Source organism: Tachypleus tridentatus, chromosome 13, assembly GCF_004210375.1.
Source record: "Tachypleus tridentatus isolate NWPU-2018 chromosome 13, ASM421037v1, whole genome shotgun sequence".
Classification (NCBI taxonomy): Eukaryota; Metazoa; Arthropoda; class Merostomata; order Xiphosura; family Limulidae; genus Tachypleus; species Tachypleus tridentatus.
The window spans coordinates 60,097,237-60,124,363 of NC_134837.1; the positions used below are offsets into that span (position 1 = coordinate 60,097,237).

Consider the following 27,127-nt stretch of genomic DNA (forward strand, 5'->3'; position numbering starts at 1 on the left):
TTTTTTTTACCAATAAACAGTGGGACTAATTGTCACATTACTATACCCCATGCTGAAAGGGGTGAGCATGCTTGTGATAAGGATTCAAACCTATGACCCTCAGATCATACACTGAATACCTTAATCACCCAGTTAATCACATGGGCTCAAGATTAGAGAAATCTATTATGGTAATCATCTACTGTCAGAAATCTCAATGAAATAGTCACAGAAAACAAAGTAGAGACAATTTACAACAGTGAATTTGAGAAATGATGAATCCTCAATGTGGCAGTTTCCATTTAATATGACATAAATTACACAAATTATTTTGCAATTAATTTACAGCAATAAAACATTGTATTTTGACAATGGCAAAAGGTGAAGGACTTAGAGAAATTCTTCAGGGCAATAAACAAAGACATTTGAATTAATTTTAAAACTACACTATGACATACTCAATACTTTATTCTTTACTATTGTTCATGTTACAGTGAAATATTTATAGCCTTTTTTTCTGTTGTAGTGCGTAAAGTTATAATCAGTAATAATAAGATTGGAAACAGTTTTATAAATATAAACATTGTTTTAATAAAAAAAAAGCATTTCCAACTAGTTTAATAGTACTTAAATGTCGTCTACATTTCTGCTAGGCTTTAATGGCTTTGAAGACCTTAAAGTATCTTAGATGTTGGAAATCTTGACTTTCAAAAATCAGCTTAAAAATAATCCTATAACCTTTGCAGGAGAGTGTTTAGTAGTTGTGTATAGATGTTGGTGCAGTATACTTTTTATTGTTTTAATAGCTTCAAAGAGAAATTTGGCCAAAAGTGATGAAAACCTGATAAATTATCTTCTTTTTCAAAAATCAACATAACGATATTTCTATGAACTTCACGCAGTTTATATAGTAGGTTTGTCTGGGTTTGAATATTTATAAGCATTTTTTCTGTAGGTTTGTGAAACATAAATAAGATGAATAATGATATCATGGGGAACAAATCGATGAGTTTTGAATTCTGTTATTATCAATATTCTAGCAGCCTTAGCTATAAGGTTACTATTTGTTATTACTTCTTGAAATGATTATTAGCCCTAATATGTATGTTATGAGCTTCTTTATTCTTAGTAGGATGTTCTGGTACATATCTATCAACTGTGTTTCGTGTTAGCATAAAGTTCTGGCACATGTCTATCAACAGTGTCTTGTGTTAGCAGGAAGTTTTGGCACATATCTGTCAACCGTGTTTTATGTTAGCAGGAAGTTCTGGCACATATCTATTGAATGTGTTTTTATTAGGGGGAAGATCTGGCACATATCTATCAACCATGTTTTGTGTTAATAGGAAGTTCTGGCATATGTCTATTAACCGTGTTTTGTGTTAATAGGAAGTTCTGGCACATATCTATCAAACGTGTTTTGTGTTATTAGGAATTTCTGGCACATATCTACCAACCATGTTTTGTGTTAGCAGGAAGTTCTGGCACATATCTGTCAACTGTGTTTTTTGTTAGCAGGAAGTTCTGGCACATATCTCTCAAACGTGTTTTGTGTTAGCAGGAAGTTCTGGCACATATCTACAACCATGTTTTGTGTTAGCAGGAAGTTCTGGCACATATCTATCAACCGTGTTTTGTGTTAATAGGAAGTTCTGGCACATATCTATCAAACGTGTTTTGTGCTATTAGGAATTTCTGGCACATATCTACCAACCATGTTTTGTGTTAGCAGGAAGTTCTGGCACATATCTGTCAACTGTGTTTTTTGTTAGCAGGAAGTTCTGGCACATATCTCTCAAACGTGTTTTGTGTTAGCAGGAAGTTCTGGCACATATCTACAACCATGTTTTGTGTTAGCAGGAAGTTCTGGCACATATCTATCAACCGTGTTTTGTGTTAATAGGAAGTTCTGGCACATATCTATCAAACGTGTTTTGTGCTATTAGGAATTTCTGGCACATATCTACCAACCATGTTTTGTGTTAGCAGGAAGTTCTGGCACATATCTGTCAACTGTGTTTTTTGTTAGCAGGAAGTTCTGGCACATATCTCTCAAACGTGTTTTGTGTTATTAGGAAGTTCTGGCACATATCTACAACCATGTTTTGTGTTAGCAGGAAGTTCTGGCACATAGCTATCAACCGTGTTTTGTGTTAAAAGGAAGTTCTGGCACATATCTATCAAACGTGTTTTGTGTTATTAGGAATTTCTGGCACATATCTACCAACCATGTTTTGTGTTAGCAGGAAGTTCTGGCACATATCTGTCAACTGTGTTTTTGTTAGCAGGAAGTTCTGGCACATATCTCTCAAACGTGTTTTGTGTTATTAGGAAGTTCTGGCACATATCTACAACCATGTTTTGTGTTAGCAGGAAGTTCTGGCACATAGCTATCAACCGTGTTTTGTGTTAAAGGAAGTTCTGGCACATATCTATCAACCGTGTTTTGTGTTATTAGGAATTTCTGGCACATATCTACCAACCATGTTTTGTGTTAGCAGGAAGTTCTGGCACATATCTGTCAACTGTGTTTTTTGTTAGCAGGAAGTTCTGGCACATATCTCTCAAACGTGTTTTGTGTTATTAGGAAGTTCTGGCACATATCTACAACCATGTTTTGTGTTAGCAGGAAGTTCTGGCACATAGCTATCAACCGTGTTTTGTGTTAAAAGGAAGTTCTGGCACATATCTATCAACCGTGTTTTGTGTTATTAGGAATTTCTGGCACATATCTACCAACCATGTTTTGTGTTAGCAGGAAGTTCTGGCACATATCTGTCAACTGTGTTTTTTGTTAACAGGAAGTTCTGGCACATATCTCTCAAACGTGTTTTGTGTTATTAGGAAGTTCTGGCACATATCTACAACCATGTTTTGTGTTAGCAGGAAGTTCTGGCACATAGCTATCAACCGTGTTTTGTGTTAAAAGGAAGTTCTGGCACATATCTATCAACCGTGTTTTGTGTTATTAGGAATTTCTGGCACATATCTACCAACCATGTTTTGTGTTAGCAGGAAGTTCTGGCACATATCTGTCAACTGTGTTTTTTGTTAACAGGAAGTTCTGGCACATATCTATCTACCGTGTTTTGTGTTAATAGGAAGTTCTGGTAAATATATATCTTCCGTGTTTTGTGTTAGCAGGAAGTCCTGGCACATATCTGTCACCCATGTTTGGTTAACTTATGAAGTTTTTATTCCATTGTCTGAAAGTCTATGTTTGATTACTGGGATTGTACATTCATTTTTATGTTTTCAACCCTGATTGTAGCAAATGTTTTTTATTACATTTTAATCTACTAGAATATCCTATTATTAAGGTTAGAACCTTGTGAATCATTCTAACGTCCTATACTGCTGTTTCTCCTTACTGGATAAAAATATCTTGTTAATATTGGTAGAACTTTGATATGATTGGTTGGTTTGGTGTTTTATGGTGCAAAGCAACTGGGCTATCTGCACCCTTTGATATGAAGCAACCTAATTTTTTTTATAAATGTGTTTCTCTTAAATGGATTACAACATCATTTTACTGGAAGTAGAATTTTGTATACATAATTCTCTCTTTACAATAGGTGATCCAAGTCTTCATAACTGTCTTTGGATGTAGATCAGTGAGAGAAGAGCCAAGTGAGTAACTACACAGAAGAAACTGTAAGTAGAACCTCTACCTGTGAAGGAGTCTGGAATTCCTCTGTAGTGTATTTTCAGAGAATCATCAAGGTTAAACTTCTAGTGGATTAATCTAACAACCTATTAAGGGACAACTCATCCACTGACAACAAGGGACGAGATGCAATTTCATCCATATATTATGAGCCTCAGATGAATTGTTGTTTGTAATTAAACACAAAACTACACTGAGATCTATGTGTGCTCTGCCAACCATGAGCCTTTTTCAGTCCAGCAAGAGAAAGCAGAGTAATTCTCGCGTTCCTATTAGTTTTATCCCATCATCGTGCATTTCAGAGAGTATGATTTTTTTTCACTGAAATAAGGAACATGTGGCTGTATATACATCTAATTTGTTTTTTATTCTGATTAATGTTTTCCAGAAGTACAGCAGAATAGTAAAATGGCCAAGAAATATAAAACCAAACTGCTCAAGTGTGTAAACTATTAAAAACATTTTAGTGTCAAAAACACAAATATATATATGATAGCAATTGTAAAACATATGACTGAATAAAACACAGTTGTTTTACACTAATAATGAGATTGCATAACTTTTCCAAGGCTTTACAATTGTGAACATAATTACAAACAGTAAAGGCTGAACTCTGAATGGGTTTGTTTTTTTCAGTTAGATACAATGGATCACTCTAATCAAATACATAATAAATACAGCATTGTCCTCATATACTCACAAAAGTATCAAGTTCAGCATAAAAGTAAATCAAGAGCTTGGTTGACATCACAGCTAGCAACCTGGCAAATATGCAATAACTCTTCATGTGGTAAACACTCTCCCACGAGATTACGTAGCTCTGTTACACAAGTATCCTCCTCTCTAGTGTTTTGTGGTGAGTTACAGATAGAGGCAGCTTGAATCTCCTGGAAGATAAAAACTACATTTCTTTAACTATAATATACCATTGACACATATCAGTACTGAGATAGAAATCACATTTCTTTGGCTATAACATATCATTAACACATACCAGTATTAAGACAGAAACCACACTTCTTTGACTGTAACATATTAATACATATAAGTATTAAGATAGAAATTACATTTCCTGGAATTATAATACCTCTTTAACAAGTAATGAGATTGCATAACTTTTCCAAGGTCTACATAAAGTTTTAAATAATTTCACCAAAATCTTAACTTGATCACCATCAATATACTGTAAATATGATTTTATGAGATTAGTTTTCTTTCTTTCTAAAGATTTTCAGTCTCTTTTTTCAGACAGAGTATTACATTGTTTATTAGTTTCCTCACCTCATTTATAGAAACCTCAAGATCTGGAGTCAGTTCTTTTAAACCTTTAAAAGCTTCAGAGATGAAACTTGAACTGGCTGCTTCTGATTGTGATGGGCACAAGACTTCATCACTATATAGAGTTTCTGATAAGGGTTATTTCATTTTCTCAAACACAGTAACTTGCACACACGGGAAAAAAAATAAGTATATTAAAATAATAAATAACACAAACCATTGAAATGGGTATGCAATGAAAACCATTTTTAATTTGAACTGATCTATGGGCTACAAATAGTTGACTCTAGAAGTTTCAACATCATGATCAGAAGTGTTCAAATGTTAAAACATGTAGAATGTTTGTGCAAAGAAACAATACTTCAACAAATTATACATAAATATATATATATATATAAACACACACACACACATATATATAAACACATATAATACACTTGCTTAAAAGTATAAAATATACATTGGAAAGGATAAGAGAGTATTACATTAGCTATATACAAACAACAGAATACCCGTTTTGGAAAAAGCAATTATTTCCCACATTATGTTGCATTAATCATGTAAAGTACCAATAACAGATCATCACTTTATAATGTTAGAAGTAAATATGGATTTAAAGTTACATGACACAGACGGAGAAATAATTTATAAAAATTACTGATTATCAAACTTAAAAAAAAATGTAAGTAAAATTAATCGGGAAAATATATACTTCTACAGGTATTAATAAAACATGTAAGATATTAACAAACACATTTTAATTGTCACATAAAGGAAACTGAAGAAACCATAAATCACTGATGGAATAAAATTGATGAAAAGTTATATATTACGCCCTTAATGAATATTAAAAATTGAACTTTATAACTCACAGAAATTAAACAAATATGAAAAAATGAATGTTATAAAAATTAATTTTATAATTTTATAGCTATATAATAAACTATTATAATTTTGTTAATATGTTCATTGGTAAAGAAAATGAGAATAAAATATTACCTGTGGTGACAAAAATAAATTAAATACAAGTTAAACTAATAAAGTTAATAATTGTTTTATAAATCAAACAAAAAATAAAACAAACTGATAACAGACAGAAAATTAATTCTGTGTATTTATTTCCTACCTGTGTTCATGATGTAAAAACTATAATTATGAGTTTAAAAGGTCCAGAGAAGGATAGAAGTTAAATAAGAATAGTAAACACATAAATTATATTATAAAGTCATTGATTTATAACATACATTCTACAACAGGAACTTTTATTTAGAGCAATTCTAATATAGAGTAAGGTGATAGCAATAATTATGTAAATTATGGACCTATTTCACTGTTTTCAGTACTTTATTCAATCATTTCTTTCTCTCTAAAGATCAATAAAAATCTAAAGAAATGTTAAATACAGAAGACATACTCTTAAGGTTCACACAAAAGTATTTATGAGTCCTTAGGAAAAGGGGAAAAGCACTGAGTTTATTTCTGGATCTAGAGAAAATATATACAGAACCAAATATTATGAGGTAAATTGTAATTCTAGAGGTTAGAGGCATTCAATTAAAATGTTTTAAATATTATTTATATATAAAAAACAGACTGTAAAAATAAAGTATAACTTTAATAATATGAATGTAATACAGGATGATCTAACAGAGTGTTCTGCACTTTTAAAATGCTTCATGTGATCTAAGTTTAAGTTATAAAGCTACTAAGTTTACTTATGACATAGCACTAATACTTAGCTCTAACAATATAAAACTAAATTTTCAAATAAAAAATGGCTTTCAAACAGCAGGAAATTTATTTTATGAACATGAATTATCTATTATTATAACTAAACAAAGTATTTACTTTTTGAATTAAAATATACAATTATTATAAATAAAATGTTATTAAACTGTATTTATAACAATACTTGTAATCATTTTCAAACTTGTGTATGATATAAAATATTTAGATTCACAAATCAATAAAAATTTAACTTGGAAACAGCACATCAAAGATTGGACAAAACCACTTAGATATGTGTCTATAAAAAAAAAAAATTATTACTTGAAAATTTCTTTAAGTATCGTATATTAACAATTCTTTATTTCTTATTGATACAGAATGTAATTCAGTTAGTTTGTTTATTTTATAATATATCAACATTGGACTATTTGTTGTGTCCATCACAAATAGATAAGAAACAAAATAATTAAAAATTGTTAATTTTTGAAAGAGAAATAGGGATAATCAAAAAACTTCCAGAAAATAATTGGATCATATTGAAAATTTCAAGTGTACAATTACAAAAACAAGACACTATTACCAAAGTTATATGCAGCATGTTACAAAGATTAGGACAGTATTATCAAAGTTATACACAGTATGTTGCAAAGATTAGGACAGTATTACCAAAGGTATACACAGCATGTTACAAAGATTAGGACAGTATTACCAAAGTTATACACAGCATGTTACAAAGATTAGGACAGTATTACCAAAGTTATACACAGCATGTTACAAAGATTAGGACAGTATTACCAAAGGTATACACAGCATGTTACAAAGATTAGGACAGTATTACCAAAGTTATACACAGCATGTTACAAAGATTAGGACAGTATTACCAAAGTTATACACAGCATGTTACAAAGATTAGGACAGTATTACCAAAGTTATACACAGCATGTTACAAAGATTAGGACAGTACAGTATTACCAAAGTTATACACAGCATGTTGCAAAGATTAGGACAGTATTACCAAAGTTATACACAGCATGTTGCAAAGATTAGGACACTATTACCAAAGTTATACACAGCATGTTGCAAAAATTAGGACAGTATTACCAAAGTTATACACAGCATGTTGCAAAGATTAGGACAGTATTACCAAAGGTATACACAGCATGTTGCAAAGATTAGGACACTATTACCAAAGGTATACACAGCATGTTGCAAAAATTAGGACAGTATTACCAAAGTTATACACAGCATGTTGCAAAAATTAGGACAGTATTACCAAAGTTATACACAGCATGTTGCAAAGATTAGGACAGTATTACCAAAGTTATACACAGCATGTTACAAAGATTAGGACAGTATTACCAAAGTTATACACAGCATGTTACAAAGATTAGAACAGTATTACCAAAGTTATACACAGCATGTTACAAAGATTAGGACAGTACAGTATTACCAAAGTTATACACAGCATGTTGCAAAGATTAGGACAGTATTACCAAAGTTATACACAGCATGTTGCAAAGATTAGGACAGTATTGTCAAAGTTATACACAGCATGTTGCAAAGATTAGGACAGTATTATCAAAGTTATACACAGTATGTTGCAAAGATTAGGACAGTATTACCAAAGGTATACACAGCATGTTGCAAAGATTAGGACACTATTACCAAAGGTATACACAGCATGTTGCAAAAATTAGGACAGTATTACCAAAGTTATACACAGCATGTTGCAAAAATTAGGACAGTATTACCAAAGTTATACACAGCATGTTGCAAATATTAGGACACTATTACCAAAGTTATACATAGAATGTTGCAAAGGTGAGGACAATATTACCAAAGGTATACACAGCATGTTACAAAGATTAGGACAGTATTACCAAAGTTATACACAGCATGTTACAAAGATTAGGACAGTATTATCAAAGTTATACACAGCATGTTACAAAGATTAGGACAGTATTATCAAAGTTATACACAGCATGTTACAAAGATTAGGACAGTATTACCAAAGTTATACACAGCATGTTGCAAAGATTAGGACAGTATTATCAAAGTTATACACAGTATGTTGCAAAGATTAGGACAGTATTACCAAAGGTATACACAGCATGTTGCAAAGATTAGGACACTATTACCAAAGGTATACACAGCATGTTGCAAAAATTAGGACAGTATTACCAAAGTTATACACAGCATGTTGCAAAAATTAGGACAGTATTACCAAAGTTATACACAGCATGTTGCAAATATTAGGACACTATTACCAAAGTTATACATAGAATGTTGCAAAGGTGAGGACAATATTACCAAAGTTATACACTGCATGCTGGAATGCAAGACACTACTAACAGAGTTATACATAGCATGGTGATAAGAGATCTCATAAACACAAGGACATTATAACACATACCTTACATAACACTAACATCCACATGAGTAGTAAGTTCAACAACCAACATGACATAATCTAAGAGTTTACCCAATTCTTATATATTTACAACAACAATCCAAACATGAATAAACTTTTTTACTCAATTTATATATATATCAAAAGTACTAACACAAAATCAAAACAGTTATTCAGTTAAACGGTAACAATAAAAATGTGAAAATAATATATAATGTGTTACAAACTAAGCAATCTGATAAACTAATTGTTTTATGTAAGTGTTTCACCAAAAGCAGCAGTTTTACCTCACTTCTGCTCCTGTAATTATGTCCATTATCTCAGACTTCACACATTCAGGATGACCAATAAAACTGTCTTTGTTAATGGCGATGTTTTTTACAGCAATGAAATCCAAAGCAGTATTCTGAAAAATATAATATTAATCATTCTATACAGAAAATAAGATAAAACTAAATATTATAATTAGTTTGGTATTTTAAAATAAGCCAACACTACATTATTATAACACAGATGGTGGTAGTGGATGCATTTTGAAAAATAGCAAAAATAAAATGTGAGATTTAAGTATGAATACTGAAATAATAACAGGTGAAATAACCATAACAGTGGGCTAAAGATAAGAGTAAGGTCAAGGTTTGTCAAACAATAACAAGTTAGATTGTAGTTTACACATGGTAGTGTGAAATGCATAGGTTAAGTTTGTCTAAGTTAGATAACTGTTCTCATGTACTAACTTGGAACAGAAAATAGTTACAACAAGGTTTGATAAACAGTAAGAAGTAAGATGGTGGTTTAACATTAACCAAACTGTTTCAGATTACAATGTGTAAAGTTTGTCTAAGTTAGATCTCTGAACACACATGTTAATTAGGAACAGGTAGGTTAAGGTTAACAAGGTAGGTCATGTACCACAGGTATGTTAATGTCGATAACAATAACATGTTAGGACATGGTCCACAGGTAGGTTAACGATGATAACAGTCACAAGTTAGGTCATGGTCCACAGGTAGGTTAACGATGATAACAGTAACAAGTTAGGTCATGATCCACAGGTAGGTTAACAATGATAACAGTAACAAGTTAGGTCATGATCCACAGGTAGGTTAACGATGATAACAATAACAAGTTAGGTCATGATCCTCAGGTAGGTTAACGATGATAACAATATCAAGTTAGGTCATGGTCCACAGGTAGGTTAACGATGATAACAGTAACAAGTTAGGTCATGATCCACAGGTAGGTTAACGATGATAACAATAACAAGTTAGGTCATGATCCACAGGTAGGTTAACGATGATAACAATAACAAGTTAGGTCATGGTCCACAGGTAGGTTAAGGTCAAGAACAAGTTAGGTCATGGTCCACAGGTAGGTTAAGGTCAACAAGTTAGGTCATGATCCACAGTCATGTTAAAGTCAATAACAAGTTAGGTCATAATTCACAGTCATGTTAAAGTCAATAACAAGTTAGGTCATAATTCACAGGTATATTAAGGTCAATAACAAGTTAGGTCATGGTCCACAGGTAGGTTAAATTCAAGAACAATAACAAGTTTGGTCATGGTCCACAGAAGTTAACCTGAAACAGGTGAGTTTAAGGTCTGGGTTCAAATTACAAGTTAGTTCATGATATACCGCTGCTAAACAGAGATAGTTATGTGTTATTTTGTGTCATTGACAAACTATGTCTAGGTCAGCATTTATATTCAGAGGAGTAAGATCATGCTATGGTTTGTCTAATAAGGAAAATGAAATCAGTGTCTATAACTGCAATACTGTTATGGGTAATAAAGTATATTCATTGATACTCTGTGTTTATACTGGAATTGTTAATACATGACCTAAAGTTGTCACACAGTGACATCTGAAATCTTTATTGTTAATACACAACCTAAAATCAGTGAACAGTGACTTTTAAGTTAAGATTTAAGAATACCAGTCTCTGTATTGTTAGTAGTAACCTAGTTAATGGAGGAATTCCAAGTTTCTTTTAAACTTTCAATTATTAGATGATGTCATATATTTATATTCTTCCATGTTATCTTTGTCCTAATTTGTTTAGCTATACTTTAACTAATAATGGATTTTATAAATTATAATGAATCTTTTCAATTATATCTTACCTTAATAATAATAGAATCAATATGTTACATCATACTCTAAATAACAAAGGACTTTGCAACTTCTGTTATTTTTAAATGGTGATAGATGGATTCAACTAAATTAATTCATTTCAGTTGGTATTGGCTAAACTCTTCTATGTCAGTAAACTGAAAAACAACCAACAATTAATATTTTGATTTGTTTAATTATTAAAATATACAGCAACATATTTTATTAATATGTCATGTTGAGTATGGTTGACAAGTATTAGATTCTAAACTAATAAAAATATTTAAATTTTTCAAACAAAATGTTTTATTAAAACTGTCTTATTAACCCTTTTGCAATGAGCTCAGTATAACATACACAAGTTCATCTACACATTTACACATGATAAGCATTTATAGTATAACCTTTGATACAGCATGTGTATCTTCACAACATTTGATAGACTTTTTAGTAAAGATTACAAGTATTTCATACACAAAATATAGATGTTTTAATGAAATATATTTACTAAAGATCTGTTTGTGAATATAGAGTGTTTTGTTACTGGTCTGAGTGCAAAGTGATTTAATGTTATGATAAAAAAAAAACTATTCTTCATCCCAAAAATCTCAAATATTATTTTCTCTAAAACCTCCTAAATAAATTTCAAATGTTTGTTTCCAGTAAGACTTTATATTTTGTGTTATTTTCTGTACTCTAACTATATGGGGTCTCTCACTTGACCAACCTTGTAACCATCAAAGAAAAATTAGGAAATAAGTATAAATTATGCTTTTATTGTACTAGAATGACTACATATTATAACTTGAAAATACAAATGTTTAGTCTAAGTATCGTAAGTCTCATTATGCTATATATGAACATATATATTTATCATTATATTGACCTTCCAGTCATGTTTAGCTAACATTACATAACTTTGATGTGGTGTACAGTCGACTGTACATAATACATATATACTATATATACAGTCGACTAACCAAAAAATAACTACACTGATACTATAGACTACTACTATTTATTGAACTAAGATGTATTTAGGTTTAAAAATACTAGTTTTCTAATGTAGTTTAATTAACTTAAATTTATTTTGTTTTATTTCCACTTCAACAAAAATCTTGCGATATGTTGGCAAATAACAAATCTTGCCTTTAAAATGAATCAGAAGTGCACATAGCTGCTCTGAAACAAGAAAGATAAATGTTTTGTAAGCTCCAATAGTAATGACTTTTCCCACAAACGTGTAGTATTGCAACTTTTACTTGGTACATATATACATATAAATGGTACATATTGTGCATATTTATTGAAACAAGATGGAAAATTACGATTTTTTTCAATTTTTTGGGTTTTATTGCTGAGAATCCAAAAATTACTCACAAATTAATACATGATATGACCGCCTTTATTTTTCAGAAGATCATTAATCTGCTTTGACATCAAGTCCACGAGTTGACTGCAATCTTTATTAATTTTTGGATTGCGATACCACACCTCAATTAGCTTATCTTTCGTGGTACAGTCTTTACCCTGAAGTTTTTCTTTACAAATTGCCCAAAGATTTTCAATAGGATTTAAGTCTGGAGAGTTTCCAAGGCCAGTCCAGCACCTTTATTCACATTGTAGTCATAAAATTCTTCACAAGTTTTGATATGTGGTATGGAGCCAGATCCAACTGGAAATCTCTTTATCAATTCTAAAACGACTCTTCTCTGCAAAACTTCGATGTACCGTGGTCCTCGCATCATACCTTCTACGATATGTAAGTATCCGACGCCATAGTAGCTGAAAAAGCCCCAAAACATCTTCTTCAAGGGATGTTTTATGAACTGATTGATGTGAGATTCTCAAAGTTTCTCACCTGGAGAACTGCAAACATGCAGACTTCTTTGACTCTGTACAAAGAAATGAGTCTCATCACTGAATAACACCTTCCTCCATTGTTCTTGTGCCCAGTTCTTGTATTTCAGACCCCATTGATACCGTTTTTTCTTCATTGAGTTGGTAAGAAGTTGTTTTTTGATTGGTCTCCTTGCCCTTCTAATGCAATTTTGAATGACATAACATTCCTCAAAATTTCATGCAAAAAATGAGTATTAAAGGAAATCAGCGGGTCCAGTGAGCCTACACCAGCCGCCATGCTGAAAATATTGTAAAATGATCATTTGTTTCAATTAATTTGCACAAGGGTGTACAAGGTTTCCAGTATTGGTTGGATTAGGTTAATAAACAAAATGAAAACCACAAGTTTCAGTCTAATTCGTATTAGAGCATACATGTGCTTAAACATTTCAAGTATCTTCATTAACCATGCAGTATTTATTAATATTTTTCTTGAAATTGTGTTTTATATCTTATGAGGTAAGTATATTTACAGATATTTTATACACTCTACTTTCACTGTTAATTTGTATAATTATCCAGAGATCCAATGTAATTAAAGTAGATAATGTATTATGTTCTTCTCCACATTAACACTAATTTTTTGACAGATATTAAAACTCCTTCTTATACTTCTCTCCCTTTTTGTTGGGAAATAATTAAAATTTGTAACAGTTTACAAAGCTGATGTGATCAGTATTAGCAGCATAAGTGTATTTTTTGTATTTATGAATATCTTACTTGTTATACTATGAAGCATGAAGAGTATTTGATGTAACAAAACTTGCTTCTTGTTAAGTTGGTCAGTGTTCAAATTTCACCTGCCCAACAAAGAAGCATCTGAATTTATATAGAAAATTCTTCTAAATGTTCAAAACTATTACATAAATAAAATATAAGTTACTCCTTTACTTGATGTTTTGTTAATTCTCACCTCACCAATACTTGAATGTTCTGTTAGCAGGTGCTTATATTACTGGAAGTACTCTTCTCTTACATTAACTGGATAAGAGCTCCTACTTTAATTTTATTTGCAGTAGTAGGTAGAAGAAAACCCAAGCTGTATTGCTTATCAGCCAAATGAAATATTCACTAACAATTTAAACCTTTAATATTGAACCTGAAAACAAACCATATCAATCAAAATATGAAATAAATTTGTTACCTGTTATATAACATACACTACTAATTTTATTTGCAGCTGGTATTTCATCTGTTATCACTAATAAGATAACAAAATGATAATGGGAAGTACTTACTGTAGTAAGTGTTTTTGTAATTAACAAATATAGTAAAACTGCTTATGAAATTCTTTAATCTTTCAGGAAGTTTTATAACAACTTATATGATGTTTGAGAAAACAGTCTGTAAGATTACTTCAACTGATAACACATCAGATATATAAATATATTAGAAATGATGATACTTTGAGCAGACTGAAGACAACACTTATCTCACTGATACCTTGAACTGAAAGAATGTTGTAGAGTTTTCAAGGATTAAAATGGTGAGAAAATCTACTCTGGGGACATTCTAAGCTGCTGATTGGTTATTCACATGTTAAATATTGAAGTATGTGTATATAAGGGATCATTTCAAAAATGGAGAGTTGAACATGGCCACTGTATACAGTTCAGTACAAAACCACATCATAGCAAAATAAAAGGACACAAGGTTCTAATTTTATATTCTAGCTTGAGTTCCTAACTTGTACAAAACTATAGACTTAGTATTTTGACATCACAAACATCTAATTTTAAACTGTGCTGCATTCAACATATTATGTGACTCACTAAAATCTATATTTAGGTTGTTCTTTTAATATTTGCTTTTAAATTAAGAAATTAACTCATATATTATTAAAGTTTGAATTAGAATATATAATTTGATTTCAAACTTATTGAATAACTTCATAAAATGGTAGTTCAATAAAATGCTTAGTGCAAGTCAACAAATGTGATAACATGGCCTTTGAACCCTGATCCACTGCAAAAGGGTTAAAGGTAACTTTTATGAAATAATTTCCTCATACCCTCAGTGTGTTACATTTAAACTGAACCCCTATGACAAGAATCAAAAAGGCTGTGTCTTCATCTATAAGATTTTCAAAAGTTTCTTCTAACTGGTGCTTCAGAGGATTCACCTGTAAACAATTTAAACAACAGTACTTATAATAATTGAAAACAAGTCATAACTTCACAGTTAAATGAAAATAACGTATCCCAAAGTAAGCAAACTTGAAAAACACAATTACATTTGTCACTCAAAGAACAAAATCTAGAACACTTAGGTTCTACTAATATGATAATGGTACCCATCAACCAAGGTATTTCATTACATTTGAGCTAATTCTCACTCAGAACAACATACAAAACACTTCGATTGTACTAACATGATACCTGCCAACCAAGGTATTTCATAGAACAACATACAAAACACTTTGATTGTACTAACATGATACCTGCCAACCAAGGTATTTCATTACATCCCAACAAACTGTCACTCACAGAACAACATGGAGAACACTTGGATTGTACTAATATGATACTCATCAACCAAGGTATTTCATTACATTATAGCTAATTCTCACTCACAGAACAACATACAGAACACTTGGGTTGTACTAATATAACACTCTACCAACTAAGATTGCTTATTTCATCTCAACTGACTGTCACCCAGAGAAAAGAACCCATGCAGAACCCAATATACAACAAACCATATCAAAATGTGATATGCATCACTGTACAATCAAATATGAAATAAACGCATCAATAGGTGGACTTTTACCTGATATTTTTCACTGAGAAACATGAGGTGAGCTAGTTGTTCCATGGACAACTGTCTGGTTTCTAGATGACCACCATACAAGTATTCTAGGAACATTCTAAATATTTCTGGACTGCTGTCATGGACAACAATAGTTCTAGAAAGATATAAACTCTGTTGCATAGCTATATAACTAGCAGTAACATACTCACAGGTCTTGTTACAAGTAGCAATATACACACACTAGTACAGCTTTATTTGGTACTTTTTCTCGACTTATCACAGTTCATTAAATATATGTTTAATGCATATGTAGCACCAGGATATAGCACAATCAATTCACTATAACATGATATTAACAAATGTTAAGATACCATTGTATCTTAATGATAGCTCTAGCTGTCTAACAAAAAACATAACATAACCACTGTTGTCACAACACACAAAAGTGAGAGCTTTAGATGTCTAACAAAGAACATAACCACTGTTGTCACAACACACAGTTGTGATAGCTCCAGCAGTCTATAACAAAGAACTTAACTACTGTTTTCACAACACACAGTACTGATAGCTCTAGCTGTCTAACAAAGAACACAACCACTGTTGTCCCAACTTATAGTAATGATATCTCTAGCTTCTAACAAGAAACATAACATAACCACTGTTGTCACAACACACAGCAGTAATAGCTCTAGCTGTCTAACAAAGAACTTAACCACTGTTGTTACAACACATAGTAGTGATAGCTCTAGCTATCTAAAAAGAATATAACACAACAACTGTTGTCACAACACACAGCAATGAAAGCTCTAGCTGTCTTAACAAAGAACACAACCATTCTTGTCACAACACACAGTTGTGATAGCTGTCTAACAAATAACATAACACAACCATTGTTGTCAAAACGTATAGTAGTGATAGCTCTAGCTAACAAAGAATATAACACAACAACTGTTTTCACAACACACAGTAGTGATATCTCTTGCTGTCTAACAAAGAACATAACCACTGTTGTCACAACACACAGCAGTAATATCTCTAGCTGTCTAACAAAGAACATAACCACTGTTGTTACAACACATAGTAGTGATAGCTCTAGCTATCTAAAAAAGAATATAACACAACAACTGTTGTCACAACACACAGCAATGAAAGCTCTAGCTGTCTTAACAAAGAACACAACCATTCTTGTCACAACACACAGTTGTGATAGCTGTCTAACAAATAACATAACACAACCATTGTTGTCAAAACGTATAGTAGTGATAGCTCTAGCTAACAAAGAATATAACACAACAACTGTTTTCACAACACACAGTAGTGATAGCTCTTGCTGTCTAACAGAGAACACAACCACTGTTGTCCCAACTTATAGTAGTGACAGCTATAGCTATCTAACAAGAAACATAACACAACCACTGTTGTCAAAACATATGATATTGATAGAGCCTTTTACTTTCTTTATTTTACAGCCATGTTGGGATATCTCATGTGTCCATCAAAGGAATCAAGCTCCGGAGTTTAGCAGTATAAGTCAGTAAAATTATGACTGTCCCATCTAGGTACTGTACAAGATCTAGACACAAATCATTCTATACATTTTGTTATTAATCTTAGTGGTTAATTTCCCAAATACACTTTATAAAACTATCAATGATCTAAATAAGTTTTGATATCTCTAACCTGTCTGTTGATTCCTGGCTGATTAGTGTCTGACGAAACCAGTCACAATAAGCTGCAATTACCACTGAATGTGCTTTGATTTCATGAATTTCTATTTCATGTTCAATAGTAGATTGGTCAATCGGATATCCATGGGTATAATCAATAACTGTGTCTGTTGCATCTGTGGACATCAAGAATAGATACTGATTTTGTTAGCTTAAAAATGTACCTGTTGCATCTTTCAACATAAGGAGTAGATGTCAGTTCTGTCAGTTAATAGCTGTGTTGTATTAGTTGGAGACACTGTTGTATATTTGATATGTTAATAATTAAAAAGCAGCAAGTAAACAACTGAAATGATAAGGAATAAAAGTATAAGCTATAACAGGTTAATAAACAAAAATATAAATAACATAAATGTTTTGGGATGATATAGGGCCTATTAGTTCATTTCAGCTGTCTCATTCTCTATACAAAACACTATTATTAATAAATAAGCAACAAGACTTAAAGTCAGCCCTCATACTTACTATAGACTTATAAAGCTTACTCTTAAACTTACTGCTTCCATAATATCTGAAGACAGCCCATTCCAAAAGCCAACCATCCTGCTTGAAAAATAAAACTGTCTTAGCTGAAGATGACTCCTATGTTGCAAAAATGGAATTTCTTTCCCACATATTACGATTCTCACGTAGATGATGCATCAACACTATTAACTCCCTTAACAATCTTAGACATCTTAAACATATGCTTCTAACTCTTCTTGTTTTCAAAACAAAACAATTTGAGAGATTTCAACCTCTCCTCATATGACAACCCCTTCATCCCAGGAGCATGCTAGTAACCCTTCTATGAACCCTTTCCAACAATTCAATGTCTTTCCTAAGGTAATGAGTCCAAGACTGAACACAATACTCAAAATGTTGTCTAACCAGTGACCTGCATAATGAAATTATAACCCTCTTTAGACTTGTATTCAATATTTCTGTAGATACAACCTAAAATCCTATTTGCTCTATCACTAGTAACAGCACATTGCTTGGATGGATTTAGACTGATTGACTTTTACACCAAGATCCTTTTCTTTCATGACACTGTTAAGGTTATTTCCACCCAAATTATACTTATGAAATTAATGCAGTTTGACTAAACTCCATTTATAACAACAGTATGCTTTCTTTCATCAAGCTAATCTATTATCCCGTTAGTTAACTTATCCCTCACACCTGTAGAAACAATTCTTTTTACAAGCCTTTTACATGGCAACTTGTTAAATGCTTTCCGACAATCCAGATACACTAAATCTACACTCTTATTTTCAACTCCATAAGTACTAACCTTTTTAAAAATGTCAAAATATTTGTAAGGCAAGATTATCTCTCAGTGAAATCATGTAGAGTATCTAATAAATTTCAAAACTTTATTAAATGATTTTACAAAGCAACTTTTGTCAGACTTTCCAAAACTTTTCCCCACAACTGATGTAAGACTAATATGTGTATGATTACTTGAACAATGTTTATTACCTACCTTGAAAACATGAGTGACATTAGCTAACTTCCAGTCTTCTGATGTCTGACCACTGTTCAAGTGAATCGCACATCCAACTCTTAACCTCTTTCAAAACCACTGAGTAATCATTATCTGGTTCAACAGCCTTATTAAATTTTTTTCTGAACAAATTTAAATACTGAACAACATTATCAAAAATTGTTTCAACAAACAAAGAATAGACAGTTCTTTTGTTCAGAAATAATTGTAGTGTTAAACAAAATATTAGAACCAATATGTGATTTGTAACACAGACATGCTTTCATTTTAATACCATAAACATAATACGTGTAGGGTAATTAGAAGTAATATGTAACTTGTAACACAGAAGTTCTGTCTATTAGTACCATACATAAAATACGTATATGGTAATTAGAGCTAATATATGTCACTTGTAAGATAGAGATGCTGTCTATTAATATCACAAATATAATATGTATATGGTAATTAGAAATAATATCACTTAAATTACAGATGTGCTGTTGTTTGATACTATATATAGAAATGTTAAATGGGATTAATGATGACTTAGCATTCCTATCCTTAAGTGAGAAGACAAGATCCCAAATACTGCCAATTCTAAATAGGATTAATAATCATGAACACAAAACTACTTAACTGACTATGAAAATAAGTAGGATAAACTTGAACACAAAACTACTAAAATGACCATGAAAACAAGTAGGATAAACTTGAACACAAAACTACTAAAATGACCATGAAAACAAGTAGGATAAACATGAACACTAAACTACCTAAATGCCTATGAAAACGAGAAGGATAAACATGAACACAAAACTACCTAAATGCCTATGAAAACGAGAAGGATAAACATGAACACTAAACTTCCTAAATGACTACAAAAACAAGTAGGATAAACAGGAACACAAAACTACCTTACTGACTATGAAAACAAGATCGATAAACATGAATACAAACCTACCTAAATGACTATAAAAACAAGTAGAGTAAACATGAACACAAAACTACCTAAATGACTATCAAAACAAGCAGAATGAACATGAACACAAAACTACCAAAACAATTATGAAAACAAGTAGGATAAACATGAACACAAAACTACCTTACTGACTATGAAAACAAGTAGGATAAACATTAACATAAAACCACCTAAATGACTATGAAAACGAGAAGGATAAACATGAACACAAAACTACTAAAATGACCATGAAAACAAGTAGGATAAACATGAACACTAAACTACCTAAATGCCTATGAAAACGAGAAGGATAAACATGAACACAAAACTTCCTAAATGACTACAAAAACAAGTAGGATAAACATGAACACAAAACTTCCTAAATGACTACAAAAACAAGTAGGATAAACAGGAACACAAAACTACCTTACTGACTATGAAAACAAGATCGATAAACATTAATACAAATCTACCTAAATGACTATAAAAACAAGCAGAGTAAACATGAACACAAAACTACCTAAATGACTATCAAAACAAGCAGAATGAACATGAACACAAAACTACCAAAACAATTATGAAAACAAGTAGGATAAACATGAACACAAAACTACCTTACTGACTATGAAAACAAGTAGGATAAACATTAACATAAAACCACCTAAATGACTATGAAAACGAGAAGGATAAACATAAACATAAAACTACTTAAATGACTATGAAAACAAGTAGGATAAACATGAACACAAAACTACTTGACTATAAAAACAAGCAGAGTAAACACAAACAGTGATTCTGAACACTGGAGAACAGCTCCAGGTCTTCTTGCCACATGAACACTAAAGTATTATAAAGTCACATAATTATTAATTAAAAAGAGGTTTTAAGATTACTTTCTAGTTTCTGTCCATCCAGAACCATGTTGCTGTTCTATAAAAAGTGGTTATACTACAATTTTAATGTAGATTAGAATTCCATTTTCAGCACCATTTGAAACTAAAAGATCTGTAGAGCATTAACAAGTCTTAAGTGATCACTTTTAAAGTATAATACAGCTTTTTAAGGACTGTCTATAAAATTTGAAATGTCAACAAATAGCTTTGCATTGAAAAAATGTAAGATTACTTGATTTAATTATTTCAACAACTAGATAAACGTTGTTATACATCTCACCATGAACTTTGATTAGTCGAAACATCATGTCAGTCTCTTGACCATTCTTGAAGAGTTCAATAAAACTCTTTCCTAATAAACTATTTTTGGATAAAGGTGGTTGAAACAATAAGTTTGTGAAATTGACCTGTAAGAATAAAATATTATATAAACTTATAACCATTAGAAATTCATGTAAGCATATAGAAATATTACAAATGAAAATATATATACTAACCTACAGATAACAAGTTAATTAGGTTGTATCTAATTTTATAAAACATTCCCCACTCATTAAGCTAAAACTATATGTGAATGTATATCCTATGTTATTCAGTTTTACAGGTTTAAGATCCAAAACTTAACACAGACTGCTGGGCAGTTCCTTAGTTTTAGAGATTTAAAGTCCAGAAGTTAACACCAACTGTTTGGTTATTCTTTAGTACAGCAGAAGAACTACAGAAGGTAAAGCATTATTTGCTGCTTTTGGTCAATCATTTTGAAATTTAATGTAAATTGATACAAACTACGTAAAACCTTTTTAAATACATCAATAAGAGTTAAATATTAGCATGACAGAAAGATGTGAAGTATTGAAACAATACAATTTGAGCCAGAGGGCATGACTGAAGAGGGAGGACAATGAAAAGATAAGATCTTACAGACTTTTAAAATTATTTCATATTAATACTATCATTTGTAGTAATTTGGGTTAAATAACATAATAATAACAACAAATAGTAAGACTGGTAAATAAAAGTATGATGGCAAAGTTTTAACTTTGAGTGTAGTTGTGTAAATTTTACTACAATATTAAAATAGGCTTAGCATGTGTAACAGTACTTTAGGCTCATTTACTTGAACGCAGATCTATTAGTTTCAATCCAGCTTATAGATATAAGGTAGATCATAATATAAATCAGGCTAATTACATTTTATTACTAAGATTATGTATGTTGTTTAATAAATTATTAAGTTTTATGTAATTAAATATAAACTTTATTATATTACTTTAGTGGGAAGACAAAGTAGTGATAAAAATAATTGGTTCTTAAACATTAGGCTTAATAGTAATGGTGTCAAAATACACACCTGGTATTTGTAATTGATATTTATTTTCACATTATAAATCTAAACCAAATGGCTAAGACCAGTGTAGGAATTAAGTATTCACAATCTGTTGGTGTAATGGGTGCAATTAGTGGGTTTTATTTGAGAACTCAGTATGTATTTGTAAAGAAGCTAGTAGGAAAGATATGTAATTTGTATGTAGAGTTTGTATGTAAGAGAAGTTAGAGACTATTCTAATTAAAGTAAAACAGATAGATAAAAAGAAAGTTAGAGTGTAGTAAACAGTAGAAATATTTGAAGAGAAACTTAAGGTGTTACATGCTAACACTAACTTTCTGCAAGTTAGAAATAGTATCATTAGAGTTAAAAGTAGTGGATTTAATTGTAATGAACCTATTCTATTGAACAACAGATTTCAGTCCTTGAACAGAGAAGAGTAAGCATGATAATCTTAAGGAGGTTGTAGTTATAGGCAATTACTGAAAAGGAATGTGGATAGGGTAGACTGTGTGGTAGACGTGGGAAAAAGAATCAGATAATGTTAACTTGGGAATAAGTGAAGGATATAACTGATAGAGTAGGAAATATAATAAAGGAGACTAGAAGAGATGCAGTATTTTTGGTTCATGTAAGGGCTAATGATGTAGAGAAAGGTAGGTGAGAGAAGTTAATTAATAGGTACAAGGGGCTTATAAAGACATTTAAATAAAAAAGCCACAACTTAATTTTGTCAGGGATACTGCCCAGGATTAATTACGGGGATGATATTATAAGTACATTACTAGGGCTAAATGCTAGGATTGGGTTAGTATGTAAGGATGAGTGGAGTAGTTGGTTGGACTTGTGGATTATTTCAATGGAAGAAGGAAGCTATATGGAATGAATGATTTACATTTAAATAGGATAGGAGCTGGCTTGTTTGCTAAGGCTATTAACTCAGCTGCAAAGGAAATTTTAAATAGAGCTAGACAGTGGTGAAGACGAGGAACTACTAAATACAAAAAGAATAAAAGGCAGAGAAATATTTAGCATAGGAAATGGGTATAGAAGTAGTTATAAGGATAGACTTAATTGTTACTATTATAATGCTAGAAGTATAAGAAATACAACAGATGACTTTAGCTTTCTTTGTGAACTTGACAATGACTGAAGAAGGTCGAAACGTTGTTTGCTCCTCTACATAAAATATTTTCTCAACCCAAACAAGCCGTTTTAACATATATATTTTTCTCTACAAGTGGATTTTCTCGACATCACCGATTATTATTTCAGAGTGGCTTTATATGTAAAATGTGAGTTATATCATGAGGACAGTGAATATAACATAAAACAGATAACATAACAAATAATATAACAGCAAGGAGATTCAATCCATTTGGGTTTCTATTAATGGATGTAAGGAGAAAAGGTTTTTTTTATAGGAATTTGTTATAGACCACTAAATAATACTAATGAAGTTAGTGAAAAACTTTACAATGAGATTAGGATTTGAGCTGTTAATGAAGTAATAATTATGGGTGATTTTAATTTCAGACATTATTGACTGGGAAATGTTAGAGACAAACCATGAGGGATGAAGGTTTCTAGAAAATGTTCAAGATGGATTTCTTCACCAACTGGCTAAGAAACCTACTAGAAATAATGCTACTTTAGATTTATTGTTAAATTCTAATATAAAAACGATCAAGAGAGTGGAAACTGGGGAACATTTGTGTGCAAGTAATTATTGCTCTATTAAGTTTAATGTTTTGCTGCATACAGAGATAAGGAATAATGATATTTTGGTTACAAATTTCAAAAAAAGTAAATTTAGAAAGATGTAACAAGAATTACCTGTTGTGAATCAGACAACTGAGTTATTTGGAGACACTGATCAGATGCAGAAAATATTTAAATAGCCAAGATAAACATATTACTTCAAGAAAGATAAGAGTGGCTGTAAGCAACAAACCAGGTTGGATCACAAAGTTTAAGAGATAAAATAAGAAAGAAAATCATGCATTTAAGAAATTTAAATTGACTGATGTGACAGAAGATGAAGAAAGATGGTGAAACAGGAAATTACGACATCAAAAAGGATGAATGAGAAAATGTTGGCTGAAAATGTCAAAATTAACAGTAAGAATTTCACTAAATACATTAAGGGTAAACAAAATGTTAGGATACGGTAGGGAACTTGAGAGATGAAGAAGATTGGTTAGCATCTGATGGTTATAAGATGACTAGCTTATTAAATTTAACTTTTACTTTGCTTCTAATTTGCAAAGATTTAAGCTATATTACACATCTTGAACAGTTGATGAATGGAAATGAAATTAAACAAGATGACTACATTTCTTTTGAGTTGATTAAGAATAAATTAGGAAGTTTAAAACAATGATAAGGCTTCAAAGCCAGATTATATTTCTTAAAGGGTTTTGAAGGAGATTAAAGATTGGATATGTGAATCAGTGGGCAGGTACTAGAGGATTGTAAATTAGTTAATGTAACTTATTTTTTCAAAGAAGGTGATAAAAAGTGATCCAGTACATACAGACTTTTTAGTCTTACATTTGTTTTGGGAAATATTTTGAAAAGTCTGTTAAAAGATACTTTGCAATATTTAAACTTTTATGAGATAGCCAACATGGTTTCACTAAGAGAAAATCTTGCTTTACAAATCTTTTGTCATTTTTTTTAAAAGGTTACTACTTATGTAGATGAGGGTAAGAGTGTAGATTTAGTGTATTTGAATTTTTAGAAAGTGTTTTACAAACTGTCACATAAGTCATCTCTAAGATGTGCCCAGCAATGGTCAGTTACAAACTTTCTTTGTTTACCTGAAGACGACCTAAGAAGGTCAAAACATTGTTCTGTACATCAATATAATTAAACTTCTAATACCCATACCAGCCATCTTGAGAATACATTGTTACATAAAAGATTTGTAAAAATATTATCTCCATAGTTGTGTCTGATAAGTTAGCTACTTGTATAAAACAGTAACTGGATGGAAGAAACCAGAGGGTTGTTACAAGTGGTGTCCAGTCAAATTGGATTTATATCACAAGTAGGGTAGCTCAAAGCTCAATCTTAGGACCTTTGCTCTTTTTGATTCCCATCATTGACACAGATGATGGAAGAGTCAATACATTACTTACATTTTTGGAAGATATCAAAGTCTTGAGTGTTGCTGGCTATGAAGAAGATGCTGCTGATTTACATAGGGATATGTGCTATTTTGTGAGTTGAGCAAATATATGGTAGATGGGTTTTAATTATAATAAATATATGATAATGAATGTGGGTTTATCATAATTTGAATGGGAATAACCTTAACAGTGTTATGAATGAAAGGGATCTTGGTATAACAGCCAATTAGACTCTAAAGGATTCCAAGTGATATGAATCAATACATTAATAAGAGAAGTATAACTGTATCACAGAGAGATACGAGGTACTGATATAATAGGGTATGAAGTAACACATTAATGAGGAAGAAATATTGGTACTATTTGTGGTAACTGCTATTTAGAATTGTAGAAGAAAAACGCAAAATCAACAAACTCACAGAACACTCAGCACAACATGAAATAAACAGTAGAGTTTAAACAAGACTATATTGTGTAATAAAACATACTGATTGATCTCTGGAAACAGTATGTAATCAAATAAACTGTAATTTCAGCATTCTAACAGAATTATTCATCTGAAACCAAATTAATGTTAAGATTAATTGAGAATGTATATTCCTTCATGCTTGCCTTCTGATTGATGGGCAAACAAAAATTGGACATTATTTACTTTCACTTAAATTTTAATGATTAGAATGAAGTAATATATACTAGAAAAAAGCATAAGTTTGTGGTAAGAACACCTTATGTTAAGTATTAATAATCTATATGAACAAGTACAAAGTACAGGTTAGTGGTAAGAAAACCTTATCTTGTGTATTAATAATCTATATGAAGAAGTATAAAGTACAGATTAGTGGTAAGAATACCTTATGTTAGGTATTAATAATCTATATGAAGAAGTACAAAGTACAGGTTAGTGGTAAGAAAACCTTATCTTGTGTATTAATAATCTATATGAAGAAGTATAAAGTACAGATTAGTGGTAAGAATACCTTATGTTAGGTATTAATAATCTATATGAAGAAGTACAAAGTACAGGTTAGTGGTAAGAAAACCTTATCTTGTATATTAATAATCTATATGAAGAAGTACAAAGTACAGGTTAGTGGTAAGAAAACCTTATCTTGTATATTAATAATCTATATGAAGAAGTACAAAGTACAGGTTAGTGGTAAGAAAACCTTATCTTGTGTATTAATAATCTATATGAAGAAGTATAAAGTACAGATTAGTGGTAAGAAAACCTTATGTTAAGTATTATTAACCTATATGAAGAAGTATAAAGTACAGGTTAGTGGTAAGAATACCTTATGTTAAGTATTATTAATCTATATGAAGAAGTACAAAGTACAGGTTAGTGGTAAGAAAACCTTATCTTGTGTATTAATAATCTATATGAAGAAGTATAAAGTACAGATTCGTGGTAAGAATACCTTATGTTAGGTATTAATAATCTATATGAAGAAGTACAAAGTACAGATCAGTGGTAAGAATACCTTATGTTAGGTATTTATGATCTATATGTAGTTCATAGATCAAGTGCAGATTAGATACCCTCATAAACAGATTACAGCATGATAAAACGAGATGAGAAGAATACTAGTTTTTGGAAACATAATCATATTTGTAATTTGAAATATCCATAAACTATTTTAATATATGTGGGGCAGTAAAAGTAGAAGTACTTTTGAGAAGGTAAAGTATTTAAAAAATAAGAGAAGCAGGAGGAAGATCAAATGTATTACCAATACACTGATTAATATGATTATTTATCTTTTGTCTTCAAGAAAGAACTGATATTT

The 27,127-nt window shown here is 31.1% G+C and overlaps 1 protein-coding gene across 4 annotated transcripts in view; it reads right to left on the reverse strand.

The window, feature by feature from the left end:
- Nucleotides 1-3,994: 3,994 nt before the first annotated feature.
- The window catches only part of LOC143237423 (uncharacterized), a 90,688-nt gene continuing 67,555 nt past the window's right edge, over nucleotides 3,995-27,127 (reverse strand). For 2 of the 4 annotated variants that reach the window (XM_076476662.1, XM_076476661.1), the window contains 7 exons: nucleotides 21,160-21,286; nucleotides 17,511-17,673; nucleotides 15,849-15,984; nucleotides 15,091-15,201; nucleotides 9,350-9,468; nucleotides 4,928-5,039; nucleotides 3,995-4,533 (listed from right to left, as the gene is read on the reverse strand). In XM_076476662.1, the coding sequence (XP_076332777.1) occupies nucleotides 4,360-4,533; nucleotides 4,928-5,039; nucleotides 9,350-9,468; nucleotides 15,091-15,201; nucleotides 15,849-15,984; nucleotides 17,511-17,673; nucleotides 21,160-21,286 (942 nt within the window). In that variant the 3' untranslated portion in view covers nucleotides 3,995-4,359. Of the gene's footprint in view, nucleotides 4,534-4,923; nucleotides 5,053-9,349; nucleotides 9,469-11,188; nucleotides 11,336-15,090; nucleotides 15,202-15,848; nucleotides 15,985-17,510; nucleotides 17,674-21,159; nucleotides 21,287-27,127 lie in introns of those variants that run through there. The other 2 variants (XM_076476663.1, XR_013020062.1) reach the window with 2 other exon arrangements.